This window comes from Lacerta agilis, chromosome 9, assembly GCF_009819535.1.
Source record: "Lacerta agilis isolate rLacAgi1 chromosome 9, rLacAgi1.pri, whole genome shotgun sequence".
NCBI classification, from domain to species: Eukaryota; Metazoa; Chordata; class Lepidosauria; order Squamata; family Lacertidae; genus Lacerta; species Lacerta agilis.
Window position 1 is genome coordinate 63,449,733 of NC_046320.1, and position 27,472 is coordinate 63,477,204.

General features: G+C 45.4%; 2 protein-coding genes across 2 annotated transcripts; one reads left to right on the forward strand and one right to left on the reverse strand.

Moving 5' to 3' along the window:
- Positions 1-59: 59 nt before the first annotated feature.
- Positions 60-24,721, reverse strand: ANXA3 (annexin A3). Its single transcript, XM_033160862.1, has 12 exons — positions 24,651-24,721; positions 21,719-21,806; positions 18,003-18,097; positions 15,232-15,345; positions 13,863-13,953; positions 8,737-8,816; positions 7,439-7,495; positions 5,990-6,083; positions 5,765-5,860; positions 4,136-4,194; positions 2,130-2,252; positions 60-381 (listed from the first exon to the last, which is right to left on the reverse strand). The coding sequence occupies exons 1-12, from the start codon at positions 24,663-24,665 to the stop codon at positions 322-324; spliced, it is 972 nt and encodes a 323-aa protein (XP_033016753.1). The 5' UTR covers positions 24,666-24,721; the 3' UTR covers positions 60-321.
- LOC117053257 (cytochrome b-c1 complex subunit 6, mitochondrial-like) lies at positions 18,768-19,060 on the forward strand. The gene has a single exon (XM_033160863.1). The coding sequence runs from the start codon at positions 18,768-18,770 to the stop codon at positions 19,041-19,043; it is 276 nt and encodes a 91-aa protein (XP_033016754.1). The 3' UTR covers positions 19,044-19,060.
- Positions 24,722-27,472: the final 2,751 nt, after the last annotated feature.

The window sequence follows — 27,472 nt, forward strand, 5'->3', positions numbered from 1 at the left end:
ACTCATTGATTTATGTCTTTTGTATAACCCAGGCAGACTCCAACCTCATGGGCACCAACAATTTCTTTAGTGCCAGCAGATCTGGCCCGTGCAATTTCGGGTGCAGGTTTCATCCAAAGGCACAGCGTGTGTGGCGGCAAATGTCATCGGTTGCCTGAAGGGAAGTGCTAAAATAAGCATCTGCTTGTTATGAAGCCTAATTGAGAAAGCGACAAAAGAAAAAGCGGCGGCAATTTTACACTCGTTTAAACATTCAGAAACTCCGCAGAAGAGGATGGCAGCACAAAGCAGGAAACGCCAGGGCTCGGCGCTTCGTCCCCATCAGTCGTCTCCACCGCAAATCCTGAGCAACGTGGTCTCATAGTCCCCAGAAGTGTCAGACTGCAAAGGGTAAACAAAAAAAACAACCAACCAGTCGGGAAGCCACATTAAAGAGGCACACTTCAATCTCTTAACATGGTAAATCCATTTATAGACAAAAGCAGCACTGTGCTTCAGTTATGGCTGCCGGGCCACATTACCCATTAAACTAACTATGCCACAGAGCAAGACCCAGGCTATGTGAGGACCATTAAACTGCGCAAAGGCCTTCCTGTCTAGCAAGAGAACGCGGCTGCTATATAGAGAGTGCTGGCGAAAGGAAACCTTAAAAAAAAGACATCTGGATCCCCCATAAAACCACCAAGTTAACAGCTGAGCTTGTTTTCCACTCAACAGGATAGCCCGAGGAGGCCCTCGTTATCAGCAGACATCTGGGCAGCAAACTTGTCCCCGCAGTCTGTCTATCTGCAGCCTCAAGGAAACCTCAGCGTTTCCACTCGTGGGCACCTGTATATGCAAACATGGTTGCTGTCACACAGATTTCCACCACGTTACAGGTGAGTTCATTTATTTTTTGGAGTGGTGGTTACAGTTTTAAAGCATTTTATTTTTTTGATATGCAGAAAATGCATAGAGGGCACAGGGCTCTTGCACCCTTTCCTAGTGGGCAGATCAGCATGACAAGCTAGACTGGCTGAAAGTCCCTCTTTTGCACAAGGACTGAAAAGTCCCTCTTTGCATCTGGGCATCTGGGGGGTGGCGGCGAGGCTAGCTTCTGGGTGACCGGAAAGAAAGCTTCAGAAGCTCCAATGCCTGTGAGTAGGAAAGCTTCTGCAGAGCTGCCTGCCACGATTTCATATGTGACGTTTTCACATCAATGAGGACCAGAAACTTGCTTTAAAAAAGAAAGAAAGCGGAGGTTCTCAGGGATTCTATACTCACAGCCCAGTTCAGGAAAGTACTTGAACATTTAGCAGTGTGTTCACTTATGCTGTTTCGGAACAGCACTCAGCATCTTGAGCGAAGTCACGTTTTGGCCAGGGCATTTCACCTCCTCGCAAACCTCTCCAATAGGCAGCATTGTTCAAGCCCAGAAAAGCGTGAGAATGTTTAAAGCTTGCAGCACAACCCCAGGTTGCCAGCTAGAGAGCTTGGTAGGTTTACAGGACTCTGGTGGCACTGTGGTCCAAACCACTAAAGCCTCTTGGGCTTGCCGATCAAAAGGTCAGTGGTTCGAATCCCCGTGACGGGGCGAGCTCCCGTTGCTCTGTCCCAGCTGCTGCCAACCTAGCAGTTTGAAAGCACACCAGTGCAAGTAGATAAATAGGTACTGCTGTGGCAGGAAGGTAAACGGCGTTTCAGTGCACTCTGGTTTCCGTCACTGTGTCCCATTGTGCCAGAAGTGGTTTAGTCATGCTGGCCACATGACTCGGAAAGCTGTCTGTGGACAAACGCCAGCTCCCTCAGCCTGAAAGCGAGATGAGCGCCACAACTCCATAGTTACCTTTGACTGGACTTAACTTTCCAGGGGTCCTTTACCTTTACCTTAGGTTTACACGTGCTATCAGGGCTGAGAGAGGATTGGTCTGCTGTGTCATAGAACCCATCTGTGTTGAATTAAGAGAGCCTGGGTGACGTTTAGGGATCTGCCCCAAGTATCAGAGGACAGAAGTTCCATAGCTTCCATCACCTCCCATCTCTCTCTGCTTTCCAACAGTGTCTTTCATGTCCAATACCAAAGAAGTGGATTCACACACACAGAGAGAGAAAGAGATCTGGAATGTAGCTGAAGCGACTGAGGTACTCACTTTAATAGCAGAATACAAGGAGACGCCGTACAGTTTCTTATATTCAGCTCGAATATCCAAGAGGTCAATCTCTGACCTGGATGCCAGAATTCTGTTCAGTGTGAATTCATCTGTCCCAGCCCCCTATCAACAAGGAAAGGGATGATAATAATAATAACCTTTATGATTATTTATAAAAGTTTGTATACCGCCCATTACTCCCAGGTATCAGAGTAGTTTCAACACAATATAAAGAAACAAAAACACTTAATAAAAGTAAAAAACAAAAAGAACCCAGTAACTCCCTCTCCCATTTTAAAGTTACAGGTGGGTAGTCTGCCATAGTCAAAACAAAACAAAACAAAAAAAATTCTTTCCAGTAGCACCTTAGAGACCAACTAAGCTTGTTCTTGGTATGAGCTTTCGTGTGCATGCACACTTCTTCAGATGCCAGTTGTATGTTTTCACCCCTTGCCTTTCCCTGCAAGACCAATTGCAGTCGTTAAGAGTCATCAACAGGTTTTCCACACCTATCAGCTGATCACCCATTCCTAATACCCCTCCCCACTCCCTCGCTATATTTAAGGGTCTGGTGACTTCCATTTCAGTGTATCTGAAAAAGTGTGTGCATGCACACGAAAGCTCATACCAAGAACAAACTTAGTTGGTCTCTAAGGAGCTACTGGAAATAATTTTTTTTTTATTTTCCCATTTTAAAAAATTGTTTCCTTTGTGTTTCAGAGCTACAGACCCTGTACTTTGAAAAGCACATACACTATTTACGTGCTTTGCAAACAAACAAACAAACAAACAAACAAACAAACAAAACTGCAGAAAACTTCCCTCTAATTCAGGGATGCTCTGCCATCCTCCAGATATTTTTGGACTTCATATCCCATCATGCTGGCTGGGGCTGATGGGAATTAGAGTCCAACGGAGAGCCCTATACAGGCTCCTCTCCCCTAACTTTGTTTGGCAAGGCTGCCCCATAGCAACACCACCTATACAATCCTCACCAGTGCAGAGCTTTTTCCCTTGCAAGACTTAGTGCAATGCTGCCTGCAATCTTGCAGGAAACGTTCTCCAAGGTCCCAAATTCAGAGAGGTATTGTCCTTGCGGTGCAGAACAGGCCGAGACCACTGCACATGTCTTGTTCTAGTGTCCATTTTATGAAGTAATCAATGACAAACGTTTGAGCCTCATGCTGAAGGAGAGGCTAAACTGTTCTGATTCCTACAGGGTTTCTTTTTTATTGAATAGCTGTGGGCATGACAGTATGGAGAAAGGAGCAGAATATGGCAGCAACGCCATGAAACTACACAGCGCCGGATTTACGTATAAGCTAAACAAGCCGTAGCTTAGGGCCCCCCTCTCTTGGGGCTGCCCCCCAAAATTTCACTATTAATATACCTCTTCTTGATTGTATTTCAGTTCAACGATTACTTTGATAAAATACAGATTTTGTTATGTGCAAATGGCTTTAGATACCTATTAGGTCCATAAATTACCATACAGCATATACAGTGGTACCTCTGGTTACGTACTTAATTTGTTCTGGAGGTCCGTTCTTAACCTGAAACTGTTCTTAACCTGAAGCACCACTTTAGCTAATGGGGCATCCAGCTGCCGCCATGCGATTTCTGTTCTCATCCTGAAGCAAAGTTCTTAACCTGAAGTGCTATTTCTGGGTTAGCGGAGTATGTAATCTGAAGCGTATGTAACCCAAGATACCACTGCATTCAACACAAAAAAACAGCGACAATTTGTTGTTGACAAAGGATAGCTGGACACACAAAGGGCCCCATTACCTTCAGTAGCTTAGGGCTTCATCAAACCTAAATCTGGCCCTGAAACTACGTTGTCGTAAGACCTGAGTGGTACTTTTTAACTTTATAGTTTTATCCCAAAGCATCTCCTTCTGTGAACAGATGCCAATTGTATGTTTTGGCCCAAATATTCCTGTTTCCTCTGTATGCTGATAAAGGTTGAACGACTGATTGAAGAAGGCAGCATCTTGTGTCCTTACCTTCAAAGACTTGTGCAGCCTTTCAGCAAAGAAAGCTGGAGTGTTGTTTGCACATTTGACTATCAAAAAGAAAGAAAGAAGAGAGTTAGCCGTTGACTCCATGATTGCTTTTTGTCTGCTGGAACAGCAACCCCAGCGCTTGCAAAACATCAAATTCTCATTCAGAGCAGATACATGTTAGTCCATTCTGTTATGCGCTTTGTTTACAATGCCTTTGTCGGTATTTTTTCTTACTGCTGCCCCCTCGTGGGTAATTATGTTAACTGCGTTTGCACAACTGCAGACTTCCTTTAGAACGGGTCAAGCCGTCTCCCCGAACTCCACGAAAATGCAACGGAAACTTCCATTTTCTTGCAAGTACTAAACTGGATTTTGGGGGCTTCTGAATGTGCTCCCCCAAAATAATTGACACAATTGCATCACTTTAAAAAAAATCAAAAAAACATCTGCATGAATGCTTCTGGGTGTCTTTTTTTTGAGCTCTGAATTAACATGTTGTGGCAAAACTGAGCAGGTTTATTTATTTACTGTTGTGGAGAGAGAGAAATGAAGATAATGAGACTTACCCATTGCATCAGAACATTTACAGTTAGTAAAATAATAATCATCATCATCATCATCATCATCATCTCCAAGAGCTTTAATTTCAGGATTCAAAACTCAAAAATGTCCCACCCACCTAGGCTTGGGTGTCAAGCATTTTATTTAATTCTGCCCTTGTTAAAAAAGAAATTCACTGTAAAACACACATGCAATAACAGAAACAGAAGCACAGTTATGTGCTGTAGTACTAAAAGCTCTAGGCCTTCCCCCCTCCCTCTGATGAAAATTTTATTATTTTATTGTTATTTTATTTATTATTAATTATTTATACCTCACCTATTGGACTGGGTTGCCCCAGCTATTCTGGGCAACTTCCAACATATATAAAAACACAATTAAACATTTTAAAATCTTCCTTATATCTATTTTTTTATAACAATTTCTTAATTTTCCAAAAAGATAACATCAAAAGTAAACATAAAAACAATATATATATAAAACAGAAAAAAACATCATAGAAAAAAAATTAAACCAGAATTAAAAGCTTTGGCCTTGATCATAGCCATCAATAAATATACAAGTCAGTTGCCTGATATTCCATCACGGCCATCAGAGTAGCATGGTTGGTAGAGTACGAGACTCTCAAGGGTCAGGGGTTTGAGCCCCACGTTGGGCAAAAGATTCTTGCATTGCAGGGGGTTGGACTAGATGACCCTCATGGTCCCTTCCAACGCTACAATTTTATGCTTCTGTGCTTCTGTATGACTAATCGCCAGGTGCATTTTAGTGCTATGGGCACAACCCTTATTTGTCTGAGGGTAGGGATCAACAGGCACCAGGAACAAAAGTGAGGGAGACCTCAAAAGGCGCAAACACCACATTTGTGGAAATGTATCCCAAAGCAGGCTTATTGTGCCTCACACTTTTTGAGGCAACGTGGTCTGAACTGGCTGGCGTTTCCTGTGGCCGATGGGAATCGTCGTCCAAAACATCCAAAGGGCACCAGGTTGGGGAAGGTAGACTCACACTGTGAGCGGACTAATAGTTATATATCACACAGACGCATTTTCCTCAAGTCCTTCTTACCTATGGCCAGCAGCAGGTCTTCAAAACTTCCTGAGGTTTCGCTCTGGATGCTGTCTTCCAATTTCTTCCCACTGATATTTCTGTATTCTTCAAAGGCTTAGGAATGACAAGAGATAAGAACGCCAGCGCTGTTAAGGGGCATCTCCGGGTGGTAGAAAAATTCGCAAGACCTGCCTGCTTGCCTCCCTCTACTGAATAGCACAGAAAAAGAGAATGGTTTCTTACTTAGTTTCAGCTGAGGAAAACTGCTGAAGCACAGAACCTCAATGAATTTGCCCTCGTCGGTCCCCCACTTCTTCTCGCCCGCGTTGTACAGGATCTAAAAGAAAAAGAAGAGGAAGAGAACCAGAGATTAAAAGCTTGCCTGTATTCTTTGCCTTGTCTCTGTAGCATTCTAGACATTTCCGAGGTAGGGTAGCCAGGTGCAAAGAATGAAGGCTGGGGCTCGTGCACCTTTAGTTGCTGAGGCAATCTCAGCCCCTTCTGCAGCTATTAAAGGTGCAGAAGCCCTCAGAAAACAGTAAGACAATTTTTTAAAAATAAGGAACAGGGAAAATAAAACATATAACTTACTTTAAAAACCAAACAATTGTAAACAATTAAAATTATTAGTTGAATCGGAATAACACTTATAGTTTAAAGTTGAAGATAACGGAGATTGAATAGTTTTGGATTAATAGACAAGATGCAGGAGGAAAAGGTTAATATAAGGACCCGCAAAGGGGAGGAGGTAAATCCAGGAGATTCTTTGGAATTCTCTTTCTGTGTCGGTTATCTGATCATTGTTTGTAAATTTCAAAATCTGAAAAAACTTAATAAAATTTAATAAAAATCAATAAAGGTGCAGAAGCCCTCTTACCTTTTGCTTCTGGCCACCCTCTGATTGGGGTCATCATTACCTATGTGAAGAAGCACTTTTCACCTCTCCTGAAATCTCCTGCCAATCCCTTTCCCTGGCTGACTTTGAGTTCTTACATTTTGAGGAGGGAGAAACACCAGCTGTTTTCCCCCCACACCATGAATAATTCTTTAAACCTCCATAAAGAATTTCATAAACCCCTCTAGTATCGCCCTGTTTATGTCTGCTTAGAAATATTTGCCCTCCTTTTCAATGGAGCTTACTCCCTGACAAGCATGGGGTAGGACTGCAGATAGAGGCTGTGTTTGCACATCCCGCTAGGCCAAACCATGGCTTAGCATGAACACATGGATGTGCTGGTATCACACCTGATTTGCGTCACCCCAGGCTTTTAAAGTTAGCACAACAGCTAAGACAGACCTTGGTTTAGTGTGTCGTCTGAACCTGAGATCACAGCTAAGATCTCTCCTCCTTAACCACGATCTGCAGCTAAAGTTTGTCCATACTCTGTCTTACGTCTGCACACCTTACCAATGTATTTCCTCCCTAAAGAAAAGAGGTCTCAAATGCAGAAGGGTCCTCAGGCCACAAGCCTCTGTGTTGCCCTCTTCTTCACTTCCTTCCAACTCTCCCAATGTCCTTTTGGAGATGCAGACATCCCGCTGTCCCCCCAAAAAATGCTTCCTCAGAAAGATGGAGCAATCCCAGTCCTGCACAGCTTGCCAGCTCAGAAACCCTAGCAAACATTTTTAAACAGCTCGGAAACTTCCCGATTAGCCAAACCTACAACCGACACCTTTCTGAGTTGCTATTACCTGAGCATCTTTCTTTGCAACCTGCTCATCCGCCCGTTGATTCTCATCTCTTCGGCCCTGTGATCACATGGAGAGAAGTTTTAAAAGCTAAGTAAAACAAGAGCATCCGTCAGATTAAACTGCATTTGGCACCAGCCCTCTGTCACAAGCATACGCGAGGTGGAGAGCCGATTTGACACTGTTTCCTTTGCAGGAGGGCACAAGACTTAGGGCACCCCTGTAGCAATGCGTTTACGTGCAAGTTATATAGGTTGAACAGGCATAACCAGGCACAAGTCTCCCATGGGTGATGCCCACTCCCACCCCACCCCAGGCAACAGATTTGGGGGCAGGAGAAGGGTCAGCTGAAGCAAAGAGCTATGGTAGAACATCTGCTTTGAATGTAGAAGAAGAGGTGGAATTTGGTAATATGGCACCCTGGGCACGAAATTTGGTGCACACCGCTAAATATTTCTTATTTTCACAATAACAATAATTCATTTGGGTACAGTTGCTTTTTATGGATCTTTATATGGTACCCATTTAAATATAGGTTTTATAATCATCATTATATTGTGCCCCTTTGGCTTGGCACCCTGTGTGAGAGAACTGCCCGCACTGCCCTAAATCCAGTGTTGGCAGAAGGCTCTGGATTCGATTCCTGTCATTTCCAGTTGGAACTGGGAAAGTGTCTTGCCGGAAACGCTGAATAATTCCTGCCATTCAGTGTAAGGTGGACCCGTGGTTTGACTCAAGGCAGTTTCCTACGCTCCGAACTGTGAATTTATAAGAGGCAGTTATATAAGCCAATGCAGCTGCAGAGTTCAACATTTATCTCATGCACAGCCTCTCCAGCCCTTCTTCTGAATGTGCTGTCATGATCGGAACTCGGTGCAGGAGGGGACCACAGGACTTGGACCCAATGTTTGCCATAGGGCCTGTTGAAAGAGGGGCATAGGATTCCAAAAACAAACAAATGCCACAAATAAGCTAACGGACTTGGGAATATTGGAATCCCAACCCGGCCATAAACGGGCAAGGCACAGATAATGAAGAAGAAGAGTTTGGATGTGATATCCCGCTTTATCACTACCCGAAAGAGTCTCAAAGCGGCTAACATTCTCCTTTCCCTTCCTCCCCCACAACAAGCACTCTGTGAGGTGAGTGGGTCTGAGAGACTTCAGAGAAGTGTGACTAGCCCAAGGTCACCCAGCAGCTGCATGTGGAGGAGCGGGGACGCGAACCCAGCTCACCAGATTACGAGTCTACTGCTCTTAACCACTACAAGATAACAAGCGAATTGCTGGAGGCTCTCTTACATCGGCCAGAGTTAACAGGGCTTGTCGGAAGTCGCCAGATGTGTCGGAGCTGATGTCGTCCCCGAGGCTCTTCTTATAAACTGGAAAGAAAAGGCCCATGAGCAAAATTTCAGTAAGGAATGCCATGAGTACAACAATTCCCAGGCTGTAGACCCCATCTTTAGCCTTGCAAAGGCCACCGAAGTGCCAATGTGAGTCCTCTTGATTCCACAGCTCTAATTTTGGCCCACAGGCAAAGAGAGGTTGCCCCAGTACCCCACACAACTGAAGCCTTATTTTCCATAATTTCAAGTGGGTTTTTTTTTAATGCTTGCCATCTCACACGAAATCAGCAACAAGTTTACCCAAACTGGTTCCAACCAATTTTCTCCTAACAGTTTAAGGAAGGGCCAGACAGCTGCTGTGCCTCAATATCCTAAATCTGAAAGATGCCGTTTGCCTGACAATGGCCTTGGAGCATGTAGGAAATTTCTAGAAAGGCCTGAACTTTATTCTTGCAAGTTATGGACCACAGGCTAACATGCTTGTCTTTCTGAAGCTGTCAAGTTTTTTTTTTTAGGATTTTACCCAGGAAATAAACTGCCACAGGCAGTGGCGGAGTAAGGCTCCGCGGTACCCGGGGCGGCAAAGGAAACGCCCCGGGGGCGGGGCGTCGTGACATCACATTGTGACGTCATGACGCTCCGCCCCCAGGGCGTTTCCGGGGGTGCCGGCGCCGCTTCTGCAGCCCTCTTTTAAGCCGAAGAGCTCGCTTTTAAGCTCTCCGGCTCAAAAGGAGGCTGTGGAAGCGGCGATCCGATGACAGAGTGCGCCTGCGCGCGCAGGCGCACTCCGTCGTCGGGCCGTGCGCTGCCGCTCCCAGGGTGACGGAGGGAGCGGCAGCGCGTGAGAATGGTGGGAGGGGCTGCCTCTTGTCACCCCCACGTGCCGCCGTTCGCTCCGTTGCCCCAGGAGCAGCAGCACCGCACACACCGTGCGCTGCTGCTCCCGGGGGGACGGAGCCAGCGGCAGCGCGTGGGGCTGACAAGCGCCGGCCCCTCCTGCCACTCCCCAGGCAACGCCGGTCACCCCGGGAGCAGCAGCGCTGCACGGATGGGGTGCTCCCTCGGCCGTGCGCTGTTGCTCCTGGGGTGACGGAGGGAGCGGCAGCGCTTGGGAATGGCGGGAGGGGCTGCCGCTTGTCACCCCCATGCGCCGCCGCTCGCTCCGGTCGCCCCAGGAGCAACAGCGCACGGCCGAGGGAGCACCCCATCCGTGCAGCGCTGCTGCTCCCGGGGTGACCGGCGTTGCCTGGGGAGTGGCGGGAGGGGCGCCGCTTGTCGCCCCCACCCGCCGCTTGTGGCCCCTGTCGCCCGGGGGCGTACCGCCCCCAGCGCCCCCCCTAGCGACGCCCCTGGCCACAGGGGCCGGATTAAACAACCGATGGGCCAGATTAGGCCACCAAAATGTACTTTGGACATGCCTGGTTTAGAGTGTGATACTAGGACCTGGGAAACCGATTCTGACTTGGCCCTGAAGCTCACTGGGTGAACTTGGGCAAGCTGCTGTCTCTCAGCCTATCCTTCCTCACAGGGTTGTTGTGGGGATTCACTGAGGAGCGAGGAAAACTTTGTGCTTGCACTCCTTGGAGGAAAAAAAAGGTGAGATAGGGATGCAGTAAATGAATAAACATAAATGTGTATTTCTCAGCTGGCTGGCTTAACGGAAGGTGGTGGTCAAGCAGCCTCTTCTGAAACTTGCCTGCTCATCCCCCAACACACACATTCCTCCTTAATCAACGTTTCTCAAGCTTGGGTCCCCAGCTGTTGTTGGACTACAACTCCCATCATCCCTAGCTAGCAAGACCAGTGGTCAGGGATGATGGGAGTTATAGTTTAGCAGCTGGGGACCCAAGCTCGCGAAACACTGCCTTAATTCAAGAGATACACTTCCTGTTGCTGTAGCTGGACTGAATTCCGAGGGCCAACTGAAAAAGTGAAAGCATTTTGGGAACTGATCTACAATGAATTAAAGAAGATGTTTAGGTATACATTTCCCAAAAAAACCTGAAGCTTTTTGCTAGGCTTGATGGGTAATGAAATTGCAAAGGTAGATCAAAGACTATTCATGTATGCCACGGGGGTGGCAAGAACTTTGCTGGGCCAAAAGTGGAAGTTACAAGAGATACCTACTATTGCGGAGTTGATGGAATACGCGGAAACAGCTAAACTGACTTGCAGAATCCGAGAGCAAGATGACTCGAAATTCCATAGAGATTGGAGTAAATTTATTATTTAAACGATAATTGCAAAAAATGTGAAGACACTAGCAGGATTGAAGTAAATCCTACAATGTGGACTATAGATAAAGATTAAAAATTGTGCGATTGGATTGAAATACATTACCTGGTGAAGGGGGGTGGGAGGGAAGTCAAAAGCTCGGCAGAGCTAATTGTTGGGTTGTTTGTTGAGAGATGTTAAAGGAAGAAAATAATAATAAAATAAAATAAAAAGAATTCCGAGGGCCAAATGGAAAGGGCTGGCGATTGATGAATGGCAGATGAAAATGATGGACTATATGGAGCTTGCAGAAATGACCGGGAAAATCCGTGACCAGAGAGACGACGCGGTGGAAAAAGAATGGGGAAAATTTAAATTGTATTTAAAAGAGCATTGTAAGATTGAAAATTAGATATATTTGGAAGATAGGATAGGTTGTAGAATAGAAGTTAGATGTTATGAGATTAAGTGTTAGGATTAGGATAAGAGATAGATGTAACTATTTTGATATTGATATAATATAGGTTAAGAGATAAGAGATGATAAATGATAAGTTGTTGTTAGAAAATAGATAGAATTAGATTTTGGAAGTTACAGAAAGCTATTTACAAGGGACGCAGAAGGAGGAGACAGGAGGAAGTCCAATTAAGATGTGAGGAAAATATAATTTTATAAAGATAGTAAGATTTTTGTAGTGTGTTTTTCTTTTTTGTAGCTGTCAATGTTGTTGTCGTTATGTTGTTGTTGTTGTTTTACTTGTTATGTTAAAAAACTTTTTAATAAATATTATTTTTTTAAAAAAACAAATGGAAAGGGCTGGAGGGCCACATACAGTTGTTGGGCCGGAGATCCCCCCCTCCCGCCTGCTTTTAGGGGACACCGCCAAGCAATTAACCAAAATCGTCCGCTTGCAATGCCAGCCGGCCTCCAAGAAGTCCATCACGGCTCAATAAACGTGCTCTCCAAACGTGTGTTATTTGCCTGGCTCAGCTTGCAGGGCTCCCCATTAGAATACGACGTGCTCGAGCATGAAGCTAAATGCACTCCTAGTGAAAAGCTTCACCCACCTCACCGGGAAAACAGCCATAAATCTTCCAGATATTAATCAAAGCCATGGGCCTCGCTGCTACCCTCAGAGCTGTGCCGGCTCCAAGTATAGACTCCGCTGGGCTGGCTTGCATTAAACTGCCCAATCCATCATTGCTCGGCTTCTCTACAGCTCAGCAATTCATCTTTCTGGAACGCAGCAGAAGAGGATCCTTTCCAGAAAAGCACCTCTAAGAACCGAAGCAATCTGGGGATTGGCTGCAAGGAAGAAGGCCTGCCCAGCATCCCAGCAAGCAGAAAAGCGGCCAGCTGATGTCAGCTAAAACTCAGTAAAGGGGGATGAGGGTTTAACAGCCACTCGCTTGTTCCATTGGTCCCATGACAATTACAGGTATGAACCGATTGACTACAGACGCAGACTTTGTTTGGACAAATATATTGATATCCGGAAAGCATCAATACACAATGTAGTGTGTTATTGGTAACCATATTTAGATTGGGATAATAATGTCACTTGTATCTATATAATAATCTATAGCAGGGATGTCCAACAGGTCGATCGTCTTCTACTGGTAGATCACCACAAGGTTTTGGTAGATCGCAGTTGATCTCTGTCTCCCTTTCCCTAGCGTCACTAAAACTGACTCCTGCCACACCCCCACACCCCGCCCTCCATTGCTGTATGATCTCTGGAAGGGAAGATGGAGCTTTCTCTGTGCTGCTGTTTTCATCCACAGCGATCTTTTTGTGAGTGACTTTACTCCTTTGTCCCTTGCCTTTAACCCCCCCCAAAAGCGAACCCCCCCAAAACCTTTTATAGCCCCTTAAAAATGGGGCTTTTCTTCTCCCTAAAAAAAGCTCAAAAACTTAGAGGTGACCCCCCCCCCAAAAAAAACGGGGGTAGATCACTGCCAGTTTTTAATTCTGACAGTAGATCGCAGTCTCTTGAGAGTTGGCCACCCTGCACTGGAGTTTGACTTTACTTAATGTATTACATTCCCCTTTTGGCCTTTTTTCCCTCTTCTCTCTGTTTCCCTTTCTTCACATTTTCTCTTCTTTTCTTTGATTCCTTTATAAATGTGTATGTGTGTATCAGCTAACAGAATGTGTATATGTAGATTATCTTAAGAGAATCAAGCCAGGCAACGATACGAACACTCTCAAGAAAAGGGATCTGACTGCCCCAAAACTTTGCACAAAGGGTATTGAAAGTGTGATCCCGTCTGAACGCATCAAAAAGCACAAAAACCATCCTGGATGCACATTCAAAAGGATGTCTGGAAGGGACCCAACTACATCAGTACTAGAGGACTGGAGAGGAGTTTGGCCCCATTGTTAAAGTGGCTAATTGGCACCATGGAGCTGGGGTTTAATGAATCCTGCGATATATATTTTCAAAGGGCAGAGCTGCTAAGATTTATAAAGGCCCGACACATTACTCCAGACTGTTTAAGAGATAACTTTGACAGATTTACTCCTGAGATTTATAACATTATTGACTCATCAGAGCGCCAAGTAAAGTCAGCCTCCAGGAAGCCTCTGTTTGCAGGGAAAGAAGATGCTCAAAGTCTTCGTGGCTGAAGGGGATGTGGCATTCCACTGCAACAGACTAGCTCCCACCCCACCTGCTTCATCCTCTCCACGCCAGCCCAGAATTGCACTCCTCAGCTATCCAGCAAGAAAAAGGTCTTCTTCCCACCCAGCTACCTGCAATGGCTGAAGAAACCTCTTTGACCGATCTCCAGCTAGCATTGCCTGCTGGGAAAGTAGCAATTACGGCACCTGCCTGACTAGAATCCCTTCACTCAAAGTCAACGTTACCTGTGTAATATGCCTGGGCTACTTCTTTCATTTGCTTGCTAGTCCTTGAGGCCAGGATCTCGATCAGAGCCTGCTCGTCCGTTCCAGTACCCTAGAAGCAAAAAGAAGAGTAACAGGATTTGTTTAGCCTGGAAAAGAGGAGACTGAGAGGAGATCGGGTGGCCATCTTCAAATATCTCAAGGGCTGTCACGTGGAAGATGGAGCAAGCTTGTTTTCTCCTGCTCCACGAGGGTAGGAATCGAAACAATGGCTTCAAGTTACAAGAAAGAAGATTCCGACTGAACATTTGGAAAAAAAACTTTCTGACAGCAAGAGCTGTTCATCAATGGAATGGTGTCCCTCGGGAGATCGTGGACTCTCCTTCCTTGAAGGTTTTTAAGCAGAGGTTGGGTGGCCATCTGTCATGGATGCTTTAGCTGAGATTCCTGCATTGCGGGGGGTTGGACTAGATGACTCTTGGGGTCCCTTCAACTAAGATTCTATGATTTAGGCACTTTCCACTGTAGGTTTCCATTGTAGGGCCTCTTTGGGGATCTAGCATTTAGCAAGCTTCTGAGGAGCCAAAAGACAAAATGTCAACAGAGGCGATAACATGGCAGCAGAAGAGAGACTGACTGAAGACAATTCAGCCAAGAACTCCTGAGCTCCTAACTAACATCAACACAAAGGCTTTAAGTGAGTGCTTAACTTTTTCACTGGAGCCGTGGGGGGGGGGCTTATCATTCCCATGACTGCACCTATCAGGATTAGTTAACACCGCTAGCAAACTGTCAATGGTGTGAGATAACAGTTTAAATGGGCGCCGAAAGCATCGACCAATTAATCGATCAATCCATTAACTGCTGGTCCAAAGTATGGATTTTAGAACTGAGCTGCCCTCTGAAAGGATTGGTGGCATTGAGAAAATATTTACAGCACATAGCCGTCCCAGTTCATTGACACAAATGTGATGGTCCTTGTTGGGGTAGAATGCCATGCCTGAATCAGAACATCTGTGTGTCCTCTGGGGCCAAAATCCAGAGAAGAGGCATGCATATGCCAGAGGCAACTGTACGGAGAGGTGGAGCTGTGCTTGCTCTTCCTCTGCTGAAGAGGCTAGCTGCTGCTCGGTTTTATGAAGCGGCTTATCTCCTCCGTTAGGTGACAACTGCCGCAAGGGAAATGGCAAGCAGAGGTCCAGCTTTGAAAGTGGCTGCAATATCCACATGCCTTTTTCTGAATCCCAAACCATGTGCGGAGACAACTTCATGTAAAATGAGACATTCTCGCAATGCAGTTATGTCCATCTTTTAATTTCCTCAAAACAGCAGCGGATGCAATATGGCAAGCGAAATAACAGAAGGAGCAACGCTGTCTCCGTAGACTTACCTTCATGGATTTCTTCAGTTGTTTAGCATCAAACACTGCCGGAGGCGTTACAAGAGCCACCATTATACGCTCCAAATTGCCAGAGAGATCCCCCTTCAAAGCATCTTTCATATCCTTTTCAAAAAGAGAAAGAAACAGAGCTGTCAATGCTTCTCGCTGTCAAAAACCCCATCCAGGCTCCAAGGACGGTCTGCCATTTACAACAAAGATAAACCGTCCACTGAATTTATCTTTTAATTGTAGCTTCATTCTCAGTGAGGACAAAAACCCATGCCTGTGCAAGACCACTTCACACAGCACATTAAACAGCCTAAATTTGTTTTAGTTGTGGTTTTAAATCTGGTTTCATTCCATCACTGTTGCAACCGTGGCTTGTTTGTTTTGATGCCTTTCATTGCTGATGCAAATGTTTACATGCTGCCTTTTTAAGAATATGCTTTGTTTGCAAGATGCCCAGCAAATATTTATTAATGGGTGGGCTATGTCAATTTAAAATAATGCGAGCAGCAAGAAAATAAACACACATGGGAGGGTGCGCTAGGAACGACAGCTCTCTCCATCCAAAAGATCCTTGCAGCTGGAAAACTAGGAGAAGGTTGTCTACATGGAGAGAGGAGGATCCATCATGTGTCACCTACAGCCTGAAGTGGTCCAGCCATGCAAATTGATAATTAGACCTCCTAACCTCCCAGGCATCTTCGCTAATCCACCCTGACTGATGATAGCATATGGCAGGCTTCCTCAACCTCAGCCAGAGTATTTTTCATTCTCATGTATATTAAAAGTTTGGTTAATGAAGAAATTACACATCTTTCTACTTAAGAGTGTGAAGTTGCTATCCGGAAACACTGTTCAGCAGAGTTCAGAGTTGGACATCAGGATTGGACATTTGCCGATTATACAAAGCTTTACAAGCTTGATCTCCGCCAAGCAAAGTCTGGCACCGTGACTTTATCCAAGGACTTTCAGAGAATTCAGTTTGATAGTTTTGACGTTTTGCATGATTCCATAAAGTATTCTATACTGTTATTGTTTCTGGCCATCGTGTTGCTTTCGATTTTGCTAAGTCATATTTTGCAACACAGGGGGTTTGTTTGTTTGTTTGTTTACATACTGGGCACAACACTTTATCCCTACTTTCAACTGCCCCCTATTGCCATCTCCTTCACCACCCTGTTTCTGCCCAGTCCTTAAGGATGCTATAAATAGGCTGGATCTCAAGGTAGCTTTGCAAGAACAACCAACATTAGTCTGAGATGACACCATCTGCAGCAAGCTTCATGGCCGAGTGGGGGTCTTGAAGCCCAGTTTCCAGCTTCTTACGTTCGATAAGAACATGAGAAGAGGCCTGCTGGATCAGGCCAGACATCTAGCTCAACATCCTGCCTTACAGTGGCCAACCAGATGTCTACAGGGTGCCTGCAAGAAGGATTCCTGTATAACAGCATTCTTCCCTCCTGGGATTCAGAAGCATTACAGGTGAAACTCGAAAAATTAGAATATCGTGGAAAAGTCCATTTATGTAAGCAATTGTTTTCATTAGCTACTGGAGTTTAATATATGAGATAGACTCATGACATGCAAAGCGAGGTATGGCAAGCCTTTGTTTGTTATAATTGTGATGATTATGGCGTACAGCTGATGAAAACCCCAAAGTTGAAATTGGTTTTTTTCCCATTTCATTTTTAATTATTTTTATTTTATTGCATAATTTAAATTTACTACATAACTGAAACACACATTAGCGAATTACAAATATAAAACAAATATCCTTTTTGTTACCAAACCCAGTTACAAAGCTTAAATAAAGTTATTTACAATACTTATTTTGGTTGTTTGTGTCTTACTTTCGCGATTCTGGACAAGTTATGTTATATATAAACAAAGAAAAAGGATTAAGAAGAAAAAAGGAAAAAGGAAAAAAGGAAAAAGAAAAGGAAAAAGGAAAAAGAAAGAAAAAAATAATAATAATAATCTGTTTCGTCTTCACATACAATATTTCTAAATCCTCTGAACCGACTTCCTGACAAATCCCTTTGCTTAAACTAAAGTTAACATGAATGCTTACAACACCGCACGTTCTCATATACAAAGTTGAAATTGTTAATCTGGGGTTTTCATCAGCTATACGCCATAATCATCACAATTATAACAAATAAAGGCTTGACATATCTCACTTTGCATGTCATGAGTCTATCTCATATATCAGTTTCACCATTTAAGTTGAATTACTGAAAGAAATGAACCTCTCCATGATATTCTAATTTTTTGAGTTTCACCTGTAGGCCTACTGCCTGTAAATGCGGAAGCAGAGCGTAGCCTTCGTGGCTGGTCGCCATGGGTTTCCCTCTCCTCCTTGAATTCATCCAATCCTCTTTTAAAGCCATCACTGTCTCTTGTGGCAGTGAGTTCCACAGTTTAACACCGCCATGCACGAAAAAGTCTGTCTGTCCTGAATCTTCCAACATTCAGCTTGCACACAGGCTCTAGTGTTATGGAAAAGCGAGATTTAAAAATTTCCCTATCGGCTTTCTTCTATAATACTATACAAAACTTACAAAATCAGCGGCCTCACACTCTTTTCCTCTTCCGAAAAAGAGGTTACATCTCCTTCCCCCTGCTTCTCCTCCTCCTCAGGTTGCCTCATTTGAAAAACCAAACTTCTGGTTTGATCATCCCCCAGTCACTTTTAATGGTGTCATCACAAGAGAAACCTCCCCCCCTCCCCGCTTATTCCTTGATGTAGCCTAGAGATCATCTCCGAACCATACCTTTCCCGCAGCTGCCCTGTATTCCTTCGCAATTAGCTGCCGCTGAGCATTCGATCTTCCCGTGAGGATGTCGATCAGGGTTTTTTCATCAGTGCCTAAGATGCAAAACAGAACCGATTTTTTTTAATAATAAAAAAAAAGCCTAAAAAGTGGTTCAACTCCCAGGCTAAAAAAATCAGAATAATCACATCCAAACGATGAGTTTAAACCCACTGTAATCTGCTACTCCCTACAACATATTTTATTTATTCGTTGTTACATTTGCAGCCTACCTTTCCTCCATGAAGCTCGAAGTGGCATGCATAGCTCTCCTTCCTCTTTCATTTTAGGTAGGTTAGGCTGAGAGACTGTGCCTGGCTCAGGGTCACCCAGCGAGCTTCAGGGCTGACTGAGGATCTGGTCTCTCAGGTCCTAGTCCAACACTCTAACCACTACACCTCGCTTCCCTGTCAGTGCCAGGAGTGTTGTGGAAACTGGCCTACTGCACATAGGTGAAGTTTGCCTTTTTTCTTCCACCCACTTTTGCTCTGGCCCCGCTCAGAAGCCATGTGGCCCTCAAAGGATTGCCCAGGAGGGAATGTGGCCCTCGGGCTCACAAAGGCTCCGCTTTCCTGTTTTATGCCCAACTAAAAAGAAAATTCTGGTCCTAATCATGTGCGCTACTCAGGACTGGCTGCTGCAATAACTCAGAAAGTGCCAGTGAAGTTAAGTCTTTATCCAAAGGAACGAAACAGCTGGAGTGAGGCTTGAGGGAGATTTGCAGAGATGGGGTGGCAGGATGAGAAGGAGCTGGAAGGCCGGAGCAGGGACCCCAAGGAGGAGGAGGAAGAAGAAGAAGAGCTTGTGGATCCTTTAACTACTGTCAGGGAGCATTGTGAACAGATTGAGAAATGTGTGAAAGCTCAGGAACGTTTAGAGGAGTGTAATGCTCCAGTGTCATCCAAGTCTCATGCAGAGGAGAAGTGTACAGAGGAACTCTTTGACTTCTTGCATGCTAGAGACCATTGCGTGGCTCATAAACTCTTCAGCAAATTGAAATAAATGTTAATATCAGCCTGTGTCCTCCTCATGCACAGCTGATGAAAACCTGAGTCTGTTCGGTTTGAGTAAACATGCAGCTCTGCACCAGTGATATGAAAGTGAATGCAACTAGCTCTCTGGTAATTCTGAGAGAATTTAAGAGTTGCCAGCAGGATACATCTATGTTATGCAGAAGATTTACGGCTGCTTGACAAAGTGTTTCTGTAGACTTTGAATATTAAAGATATTTCCTGTCAAATGTGAAGGGGGAAAAGAAACAAAACAGCTCAGGAGGCCAGGCCTAGCGAGCACAGCAACTCTTCCCAGTAGGTCTTGCCACAATGAGTCAGTTGTGAGGACTGAAGGTTCCCACAGTCCCATAGTCTCCTCCTCCCTCAGGACCTTCCGGAGCAATCTGAGACTCTGTTACTTTGTTTGCCTTTGCTCTGCTCTCTTCATCCCTCTTCTGGTTCTGGGAAACCAGTGGGGATAGGAGCTGGTCACAGCAGGAGGGGGAGACACCCAGCTGGATTCTTCTCTGCCTCTTGGGTACCCTCCTCTCCGACCTCCACTTCTACCTCTGAGTCTGGACTGCTGTCTGCCACAGCCTCTTCCTGCTCACTAACCTCCAGCTTCCAACTGAGAGCCAGTGTGGTGTAGTGGTTAAGAGCGGTAATCTGGTGAACCGGGTTCGTGTCTCCGCTCCTCCACATGCAGCTGCTGGGTGACCTTGGGCTAGTCACACTTCTCTGAAGTCTCTCAGCCCCACTCACCTCCCAGAGTGTTCGTTGTGGGGGAGGAAGGGAAAGGAGAATGTGAGCCACTTTGAGACTCCTTCGGGTAGTGATAAAGCGGGATATCAAATCCAAACTCTTCTTCTTCTTCCGACACCTCCTCCTCTCAGTCTCCTCCCTCTTCCCCCATCTGACCACTCATCATCCCCTGGCTCTGAGGCATCTTCTCTTGGGGGTCCCCCAGCTGTTTCCTCCCACCACTTCTCGGCATCCAGCCATGACAGCTGCCACAAGCCCCTCAATGGTACAATATGGCAACCCCTGCAGAATGTGCATTGGAAGAGCACCCACCAGTTCTTTTGGGATACTCTATAGGCTGGACAACTTTAAAAGATAAATCAACAAATTCACAGAGGAGAGCTCTGTCGATAGCTACTGGTATTAGCTATTAAGAAGCAGATCACAAAATAATGAATTTGGGTTTTCTGGAAGGGATAAGACCAGAACATGAGATTTAATTAATTTATGACTAATTACTGGCTGCAGAAATTACAACTGGAAGGAGGGGGGAACTGAAGCTATCACCGAGTGGGAAATTAAGTGCGGAGCTTTAATTAAATGTGTCGTGTTAACTTATTGGATCAATGGCACAGAAGGGGAAAGGGGGAAACCGTGGGAAAATGAATTGTTTAGATAACTTTGTTCTCATTCTTGTACAAGCAACTCTTGATTCGGCTGGAATGAATGGAATTAAATTCACGAATTGCAGATCATCATTTATGTGGACCACAGGAGAGTTTTAATTGCTAAGCTGGCATGGAATAATTAGCTGTTCGTTTGCAACTGAGTCATATTCACTGAAATCAATAGCCTCAAGTTTCACGTCCACCAGTTTTGATGTGGGCCTGCTCTGAATATGACTAACACTGGGAAGGGCCATAGTTCAGTGGTAGAGCATCTGATCTGCATGTATAAAGTCCTGGGTTCAATCTCCAGGTAAGGCTGGCGGACAACCTTGTCTAAAATCCTGGAGAGCTGCTGCCAGCCAGTGTAGGCAACACTTGAGTCTGATGCCCCAATGGTCAGATTCAGTATAAGGTAACTTTCTTTGACTCACAGCTGTCCATGGAGGCACAGGTCAATTCTGTGTCCAGGACTTCATGGGGCTACCTTTGAAGGTGACCCGGAAACTACAACTAATCCAGAATGCGGCAGCTAGACTGGTGACTGGGATATCCCGCTTTATCACTACCCAAAGCGGCTAACATTCTCCTTTCCCTTCCTCCCCCACAACAAACACTCTGTGAGGTGCGTGAGGCCGAGAGACTTCAGAGAAGTGTGACTAGCCCAAGGTCACCCAGCAGCTGCATGTGGAAGAGCGGAGTTGCGAACCCGGTTCACCAGATTACAAGTCTACTGCTTTTAGCCACTACACCACACTGGCTAAACCAACATGAAGCAGGCTGAGCTGGATGCAGAAGGTGGTGTTTATACTGAAATCCTAGGGGGAGGCAACATCTGACCAGATCTTCTGCCTGCCTGCCTGCCTGACACCAGAGGCACAGGAAGCCTCTTGGGTGCCCGGGGCGTCCTGATGCATGCGTTGTGACATCACGACGCATGCGTCAGGACAGACTGTGCATCCCGCTGGCACTGCTGCTCCAGCGGCAACCCACCAAACGAGCGCCGGCTCATGGGGCTTCCCCGTCCGTGCTGCTTTAAAGCAGCACAGACGGGGGAGCCCCACGAGCCGCCGATTGCGTGGGGCAGCCCCATAGCGGCGCCGGTGGGTGGACCCCGTACGGGCCACGGGGTGGAGCGGCTTCGCTCTGTGGCTTGCTCGGAGCCCGCCGGCGGGGCGGGGCAGGCCCAAGTGTCACCGCCTCCCCTGGAACCCAGGGTGGACTGCCCCCCCGCCCATGCCTGACACAGAGAAGGAGGCAGAGGACCGAGACCACTTACCTATTCCCCGAATTGCTTTCCGAATTGCTTCAGCATCTCTTGATGCATTAAAGCCAGGAGCATCCCGAATCGTTCCCCTAGTGCCAACCTAAAATAGGGAGAGCAGGGAGAAACAAATAATATATTATTATTATTATTATTATTATTATTGTCATTATCATTATTATTATCATTAATTATCATTTATTATTATTATTATTATTATTATTATTATTATTATTATTATTATTTCTTATTAAAGTGTTTGGCTGATCATACTGTTTCATTTCCAATCAGGGCATATCCTGTAATTTCCTGCTGAAATCCCGTAACTTTTCACACCAGATGCTTGTGGGATGTGTGTGTTTGTGTTTGTGTGTGTTGTGTGTTTTGTTTGTGTGTTTTGTTGCACTATAGCCCCTCTGGATAGCAATAATGTGGCAGCATTTGGGAAGCATCACAGAATGACTAATAAAAAAGAATGAGCCCACCACTAATGCTCTCTTGTTGTGTCAAGAACACGTTGCAGAACCTGGAGTAAAACACCAGTCTGGAGGGGCCCATACTCTCTCTTTCTTAAATAATAATAATAAAAATAGACTGAGCACACAAACACACAAGCCATGCTAGCAAATATGGAAGACCAGTCAAGTTCTTCTGCACCACACTGCCAATCTATCATGACTTTTTAGACCTTCCTAACATTCAGGTATAGACCAGCGCTACAATGACAAGCAAATTGTGTTCGTACTTTTTGTCCGCAGAAGTCTGAGAGCTAGAAACTTGTTTGCCTTTTTTTAAACGATGAAAAAGTGAAATATGACACCATGACAAAAGAAGTCACTTTATGTCACGATCTCAGGAATGCCAATTTACGCCGATCTCAAAACACAAATAGACCAGCAAACAAATCAGAGTCCTGGCCTTTTGCTAATAATATCTGATCTAACCAGAGGAGGCCAGAGGAAATTTATTTGGGTGTGGAGAGGGGAAAACACACACACACACACACACACACCAGGAGCTTATGATCTCAGCCATTCAGGAATGTTGAGTTAGTTCATCCACTGGAAATGAATAAATAAAAGCGAAGCGCTTTCCTGACGCCAAAATCCTGCCTGCGTGGGGCTCCGAACATGCTCAAATTCAGCCACAGTCAAGAACAATGAAAGGCGCACGCAGCTCGCACATTCCTGAGATTGCTGGTGCAGCAGTGCGCACTGCATGTGCTAGGCTGAGAGGAAGAGCACCCTATGGAAATGTGCAAAGGGAAAGAAAGCCACTCCTTCACATCGTGGAGACAAAGTGCGGTTGAACAGTGAGACAGTGAGTCAGGGAAGTCTTGCATGTGGGCGTTACTCTGCTTTTTACACAAACCCAACTGGCTCCAGGATGTTTGCTGAAGTGGAGACATGAGCTGCCGTCTCCATCTTCTGCTTGCTTCCTGTTTCTGTAACGGACTAAACTGCCTGTGGCTCTTCAGTTCCCGCAGAGCAGCCTTCTCCTACTTGGCGCCTGCTAGCAAGGGCTGATGGGAGTTGTAGTCCAAACCCTGACAGAACCACAGCCTCATTGTATCTAAAGTGTGCCGATGTCGTAGCCACGTTCCAAACGTATTTGGAAATCCTTCCACAAAAACTGGCCAGGCCAGATTTTCAAGTCATGTTCCAGCCCTATCACCTCAGCAGCACCCACATTGCTGGCACCTGTCCAGGACCCCCATACTGGGGCCTAGCAACCCCATTTTAATTTTCCACAGTGCCCCAGAGTGCTAGCACGTTGGGCATTCTGGAACATTCTGGGAAATTAAAATGGCGGCTCATAGTCGTGGGATGTTGCTCTCGGGTAAAGACACCAAGAGAGGGCACATCAATGTTACCAGAGAGTGACTCTCCTCGAACCTAGAGGCAGTTCCTGAACCTGATTTTTCTGTCACTTCTCAAATTTCTTCCATGGCGATATTTTGCCCAGAGAGAGAACTGGGATGTGGGGAAACATTTGCTACAAAGCCAAGGCTCTCGCTAGCATTGAGGAACGAGGCGCATTTTTCCTAGTTTATTTTCTTCTCCCTAAAAGAAGTGACAGCTTTGGAGCTACAAGGTTAAATGTGTTGGTTCTCCCCCCCCCCACTCCACCTCTGGGATGAGGAGTGACCCATTTGCAAGATAACGTAGGACTCCTGCTAAGGAGAAGCAAGTGGAATAAATTTCCAGAAAAAAATGAATGAATGAGCGAGCAAATGAATGACTAGTAGTGCAATCATCACATTAGAGAAACCTTAACAGTTTAACCACATGAGTCTGAATCCATCCATCAGTTAATTACCCTTGACTGAGAGGTTTGTTACAAATTCCACAAAGAAAGGAAGTGGAGCAAAAAATTTCATTATCAGCAAGATGATATTCTGAGGAGGTTGGGGGAATACAGACCTTAGAAAGGACTACTGCTCAGTGATAGAACACATGCTTTTTATGCAGGAGATATTAACTGAGTCATGTTCATTAATTTCAATGGGTCTAACTCTGAGTAAAAGTTAGTTGAATACCACACCTGCCTGAAGGTACACCCTGTCTGAAACTAGAGAGGTGTTGCCACTCATTGTGAACATTACTGAGAAAGAAAGGCTAATGGATCTGACTTTGGTGCAAGGCAGCTCCCAATGTTTCAGAATTTGCTTTTAGATATTGCCCTTCTCAGAAGAGTCTGGCTGGCTGGCTGGCTGGCTGGGATACTAACAGAACTTAAGCAAAGCTGTGCTCTCATTACTAAACAAATAATTTCATTATCCGGCAATAGTTTTTCAAAATGACGCATGAGCAAAACAGTCAGAAGTGTGTCATGCAAATGACTCAGACTTTCTCTATTTTCTGTCTCTAAAATTCAGTCTCCAAGCAAACAGACACGATCCCAAAAGCACAAGAGTAAGGTATGCGGACTACATGGTTCTACTCACCCAAATAGAAGTCATTATGATCTTCTCTTAGAATGACTCTGGAAGAATAACCAGACGTTAACAGAATGCAACACTGGGTATGTTATTATAAAATGCACTAATTAATTATTATTATTATTCATTTGTCAGCCACTCTGGGCGGCTTCCAACAGAGATTAAAAATACAAGAAAACTTGCATCTTCTTGTAAAGACTCATCTCTTCCACTAAGCTTTCTCTGACTCCTATGATCAGACCTGGATTAATGTGTATGAAACTCCTGAATCTGCTTTATTTGCTTTTACCTGTTTTTATACAGTGGGGTATTTTTAGGGTCTATTTTTTAATTTAATGAACATTGTTTTTATATTGCACATGGTGAGCACTACTTAAAAGATTTTTGAAACAGTAAAGGGCATTAAAATGCTATAAAATAAAAGGAAGACAATTAGCATTCCGTTCTTTCCAATACGTTCCTGCGGCAATTCTCGTGATGTTGCTGCTGAGGGTATCCAAACCGCGTTCTGCACCTTTTAAGATTCGTACTAACGCTACATCTATAAATCTATAGTGAGGCCTGTGCACACACTGCGAAACTGGCAACAAAAATCAGCCCCCTCTGGCTGCTGGGGTCAGTTGGCTATGTCCTCCTGCACTCCGTTCCACCACAACTGTTTTAGGCACCATTTTGCCTGAATGAAGCAAACCATTGTTTGTTTCCAAACCATAGTACAGTGGTACCTCGGGCTAAGAACTTAATTCGTTCCAGAGGTCCGTTCTTAACCTGAAATTGTTCTTAACCTGAGGTACCACTTTGGCTATTGGGGCCTCCCGCTGCCCCCGCACGATTTCTGTTCACATACTGAAGTAAAGTTATTAACCTGAGGTACTATTTCTGGGTCAGGGGAGTCTGTAACCTGAAGCGTCTGTAACCCAAGGTACCACTGTACAGTACAGTGGACGCTCAGGTTGCGAACGTGATCTGTACAGGAGGCACGTTTACAACCCGCAGCACCGTGTCTGCGCACACACGGGTTGCAATTTGGTGCTTCTGCGCATACGCAAAGCTCAATTTAGCGCTTCGGCACATGGGCAAGCACCGAAACCCAGCAGTAACCCATTCCGGTACTTCTGGGTTCGGCGCGGTGCGCAACCCGAAGACACACAACTTGAAGTGGCTGTAACCCAATGTATGACTGTACCAGGTCTTGATTTGAGAAGAGAGACCGCTTGTACAAGCCACAGTTTGCTACATTTGGACACAACATCAACAACCCTCCCAACTGCTGTTTTGCCTTTGCAAAGTCTCCATTCCCATTCATCCCCCCTCCCCAAATAAAAAACAGGCTTCTGAGTAACTCACCATTCTGGCCTGAGTCACAGGCCACAGGGAATGAATAGCAGAGGGAATACACTGTATATCTAACATCCTCCCGCACAGGATTTATTTATTTATTTCACCCAGAGAACTTTGGAAACCGCCCAAGCTCAAATACGCAACACAGGAAAGGCATATTGACTCAGAGCCTTAAACAGGGATGTTCGTTTGCCACAAGCACACAGGGTTTGAAGCATAAAGTCAGCTCAGTGTTTTGCTTGGGAGAAATTTGCCCCACCCAACCTGAAGTTATGGAAACAAGGATTGCAGAGGAGTAAAAGCCGTTAGAGAACCTTCCTCTGCTTCTCAAAATCAGGCTTAGTGAAAAAAGGACACACCAGGGGCAACGAGGGAAGGGAAAAGCCATCTCTTTAAATGTGGGTCTTCCCCAAAGCACAGATGGGGTTCTGGTTTAGAGAACAAATTGGGTACGCAGGCAAGGAACACACCTCTCCAAGCAGGGCTCACCTCAAAATATGATAAAATATGCTGCTTTGAGACACTCTAGGCAGTTCCAGTTTACTGTTATTTTTTTAAAGTGATTCAGTCACATGCCAAAAAATTAAGGATGCACACAATCAAAGGCTCTACTGAACAACAAATCTGCTTTTTAAAAAATCAAAAAGGAAAGTAGCAATGCAGTGCACTACAAAATATGGGATAGCCATTGCTTCACACAGTGCTGTCTAACCTTCCCACAAACAGATCATATTAAAGGTGTCAAACCACAGAGCCTCTTGGGCTTGCCGATCAGAAGGTCAGCGGTTCGAATCCCCGCAACGGGATGAGCTCCTGTTGCTCGGTCCCTGCTCCTGCCCACCTGGCAGTTCAAAGTGCAATTAGATTAATAGGTACTGCTCCAGCGGGAAGGTAAACGGCGTTTCCGTGCGCTGCTTTGGTTCTCCAGAAGCGGCTTAGTCATGCTAGCCAGATGACCCAGAAGCTGTCTGAGGACAAACGCTGGCTCCCTTGCCTATAGAGCTAGATGAGCGCTCAACCCCAGAGTTGTCCGCAACTGGATCTAATGGTCCGGGGTCCCTTTACCTTTTTAACCAGCCTTGTGCAAACGACTCAGGAAGAGTGAAAATCAGAGAATCATAGAACTGTAAAGCTGGAAGGGACCCTGAGTATCATCTAGCCCAACCCTCTGCAATGCAGGAATATGCAACTGTCCCATATGGGGATTGAACCTGCAACCCTGGCATTGTCAGCACCATGCTCTAACCGATTGAGCCAGCCACTGCTTAGCATACAGGTAATCTGGAAGCGACCTGTGGAGGTAAGCAGGGCAATGAGGGTTCAGCAGCCCTTACCAAATCACTTCTTTTCTTCCTGCATTGAAGCATAGCCAGTGTAGATGTTGACTCAAGCTGGCTTCAGACTGTCATAGGGTTATTAAGAGTTTATCAGCCTCCACTGTCTCTCAGGGCTCATACAGACTCTTGGTTTTTCAAGAGACCAAGGTG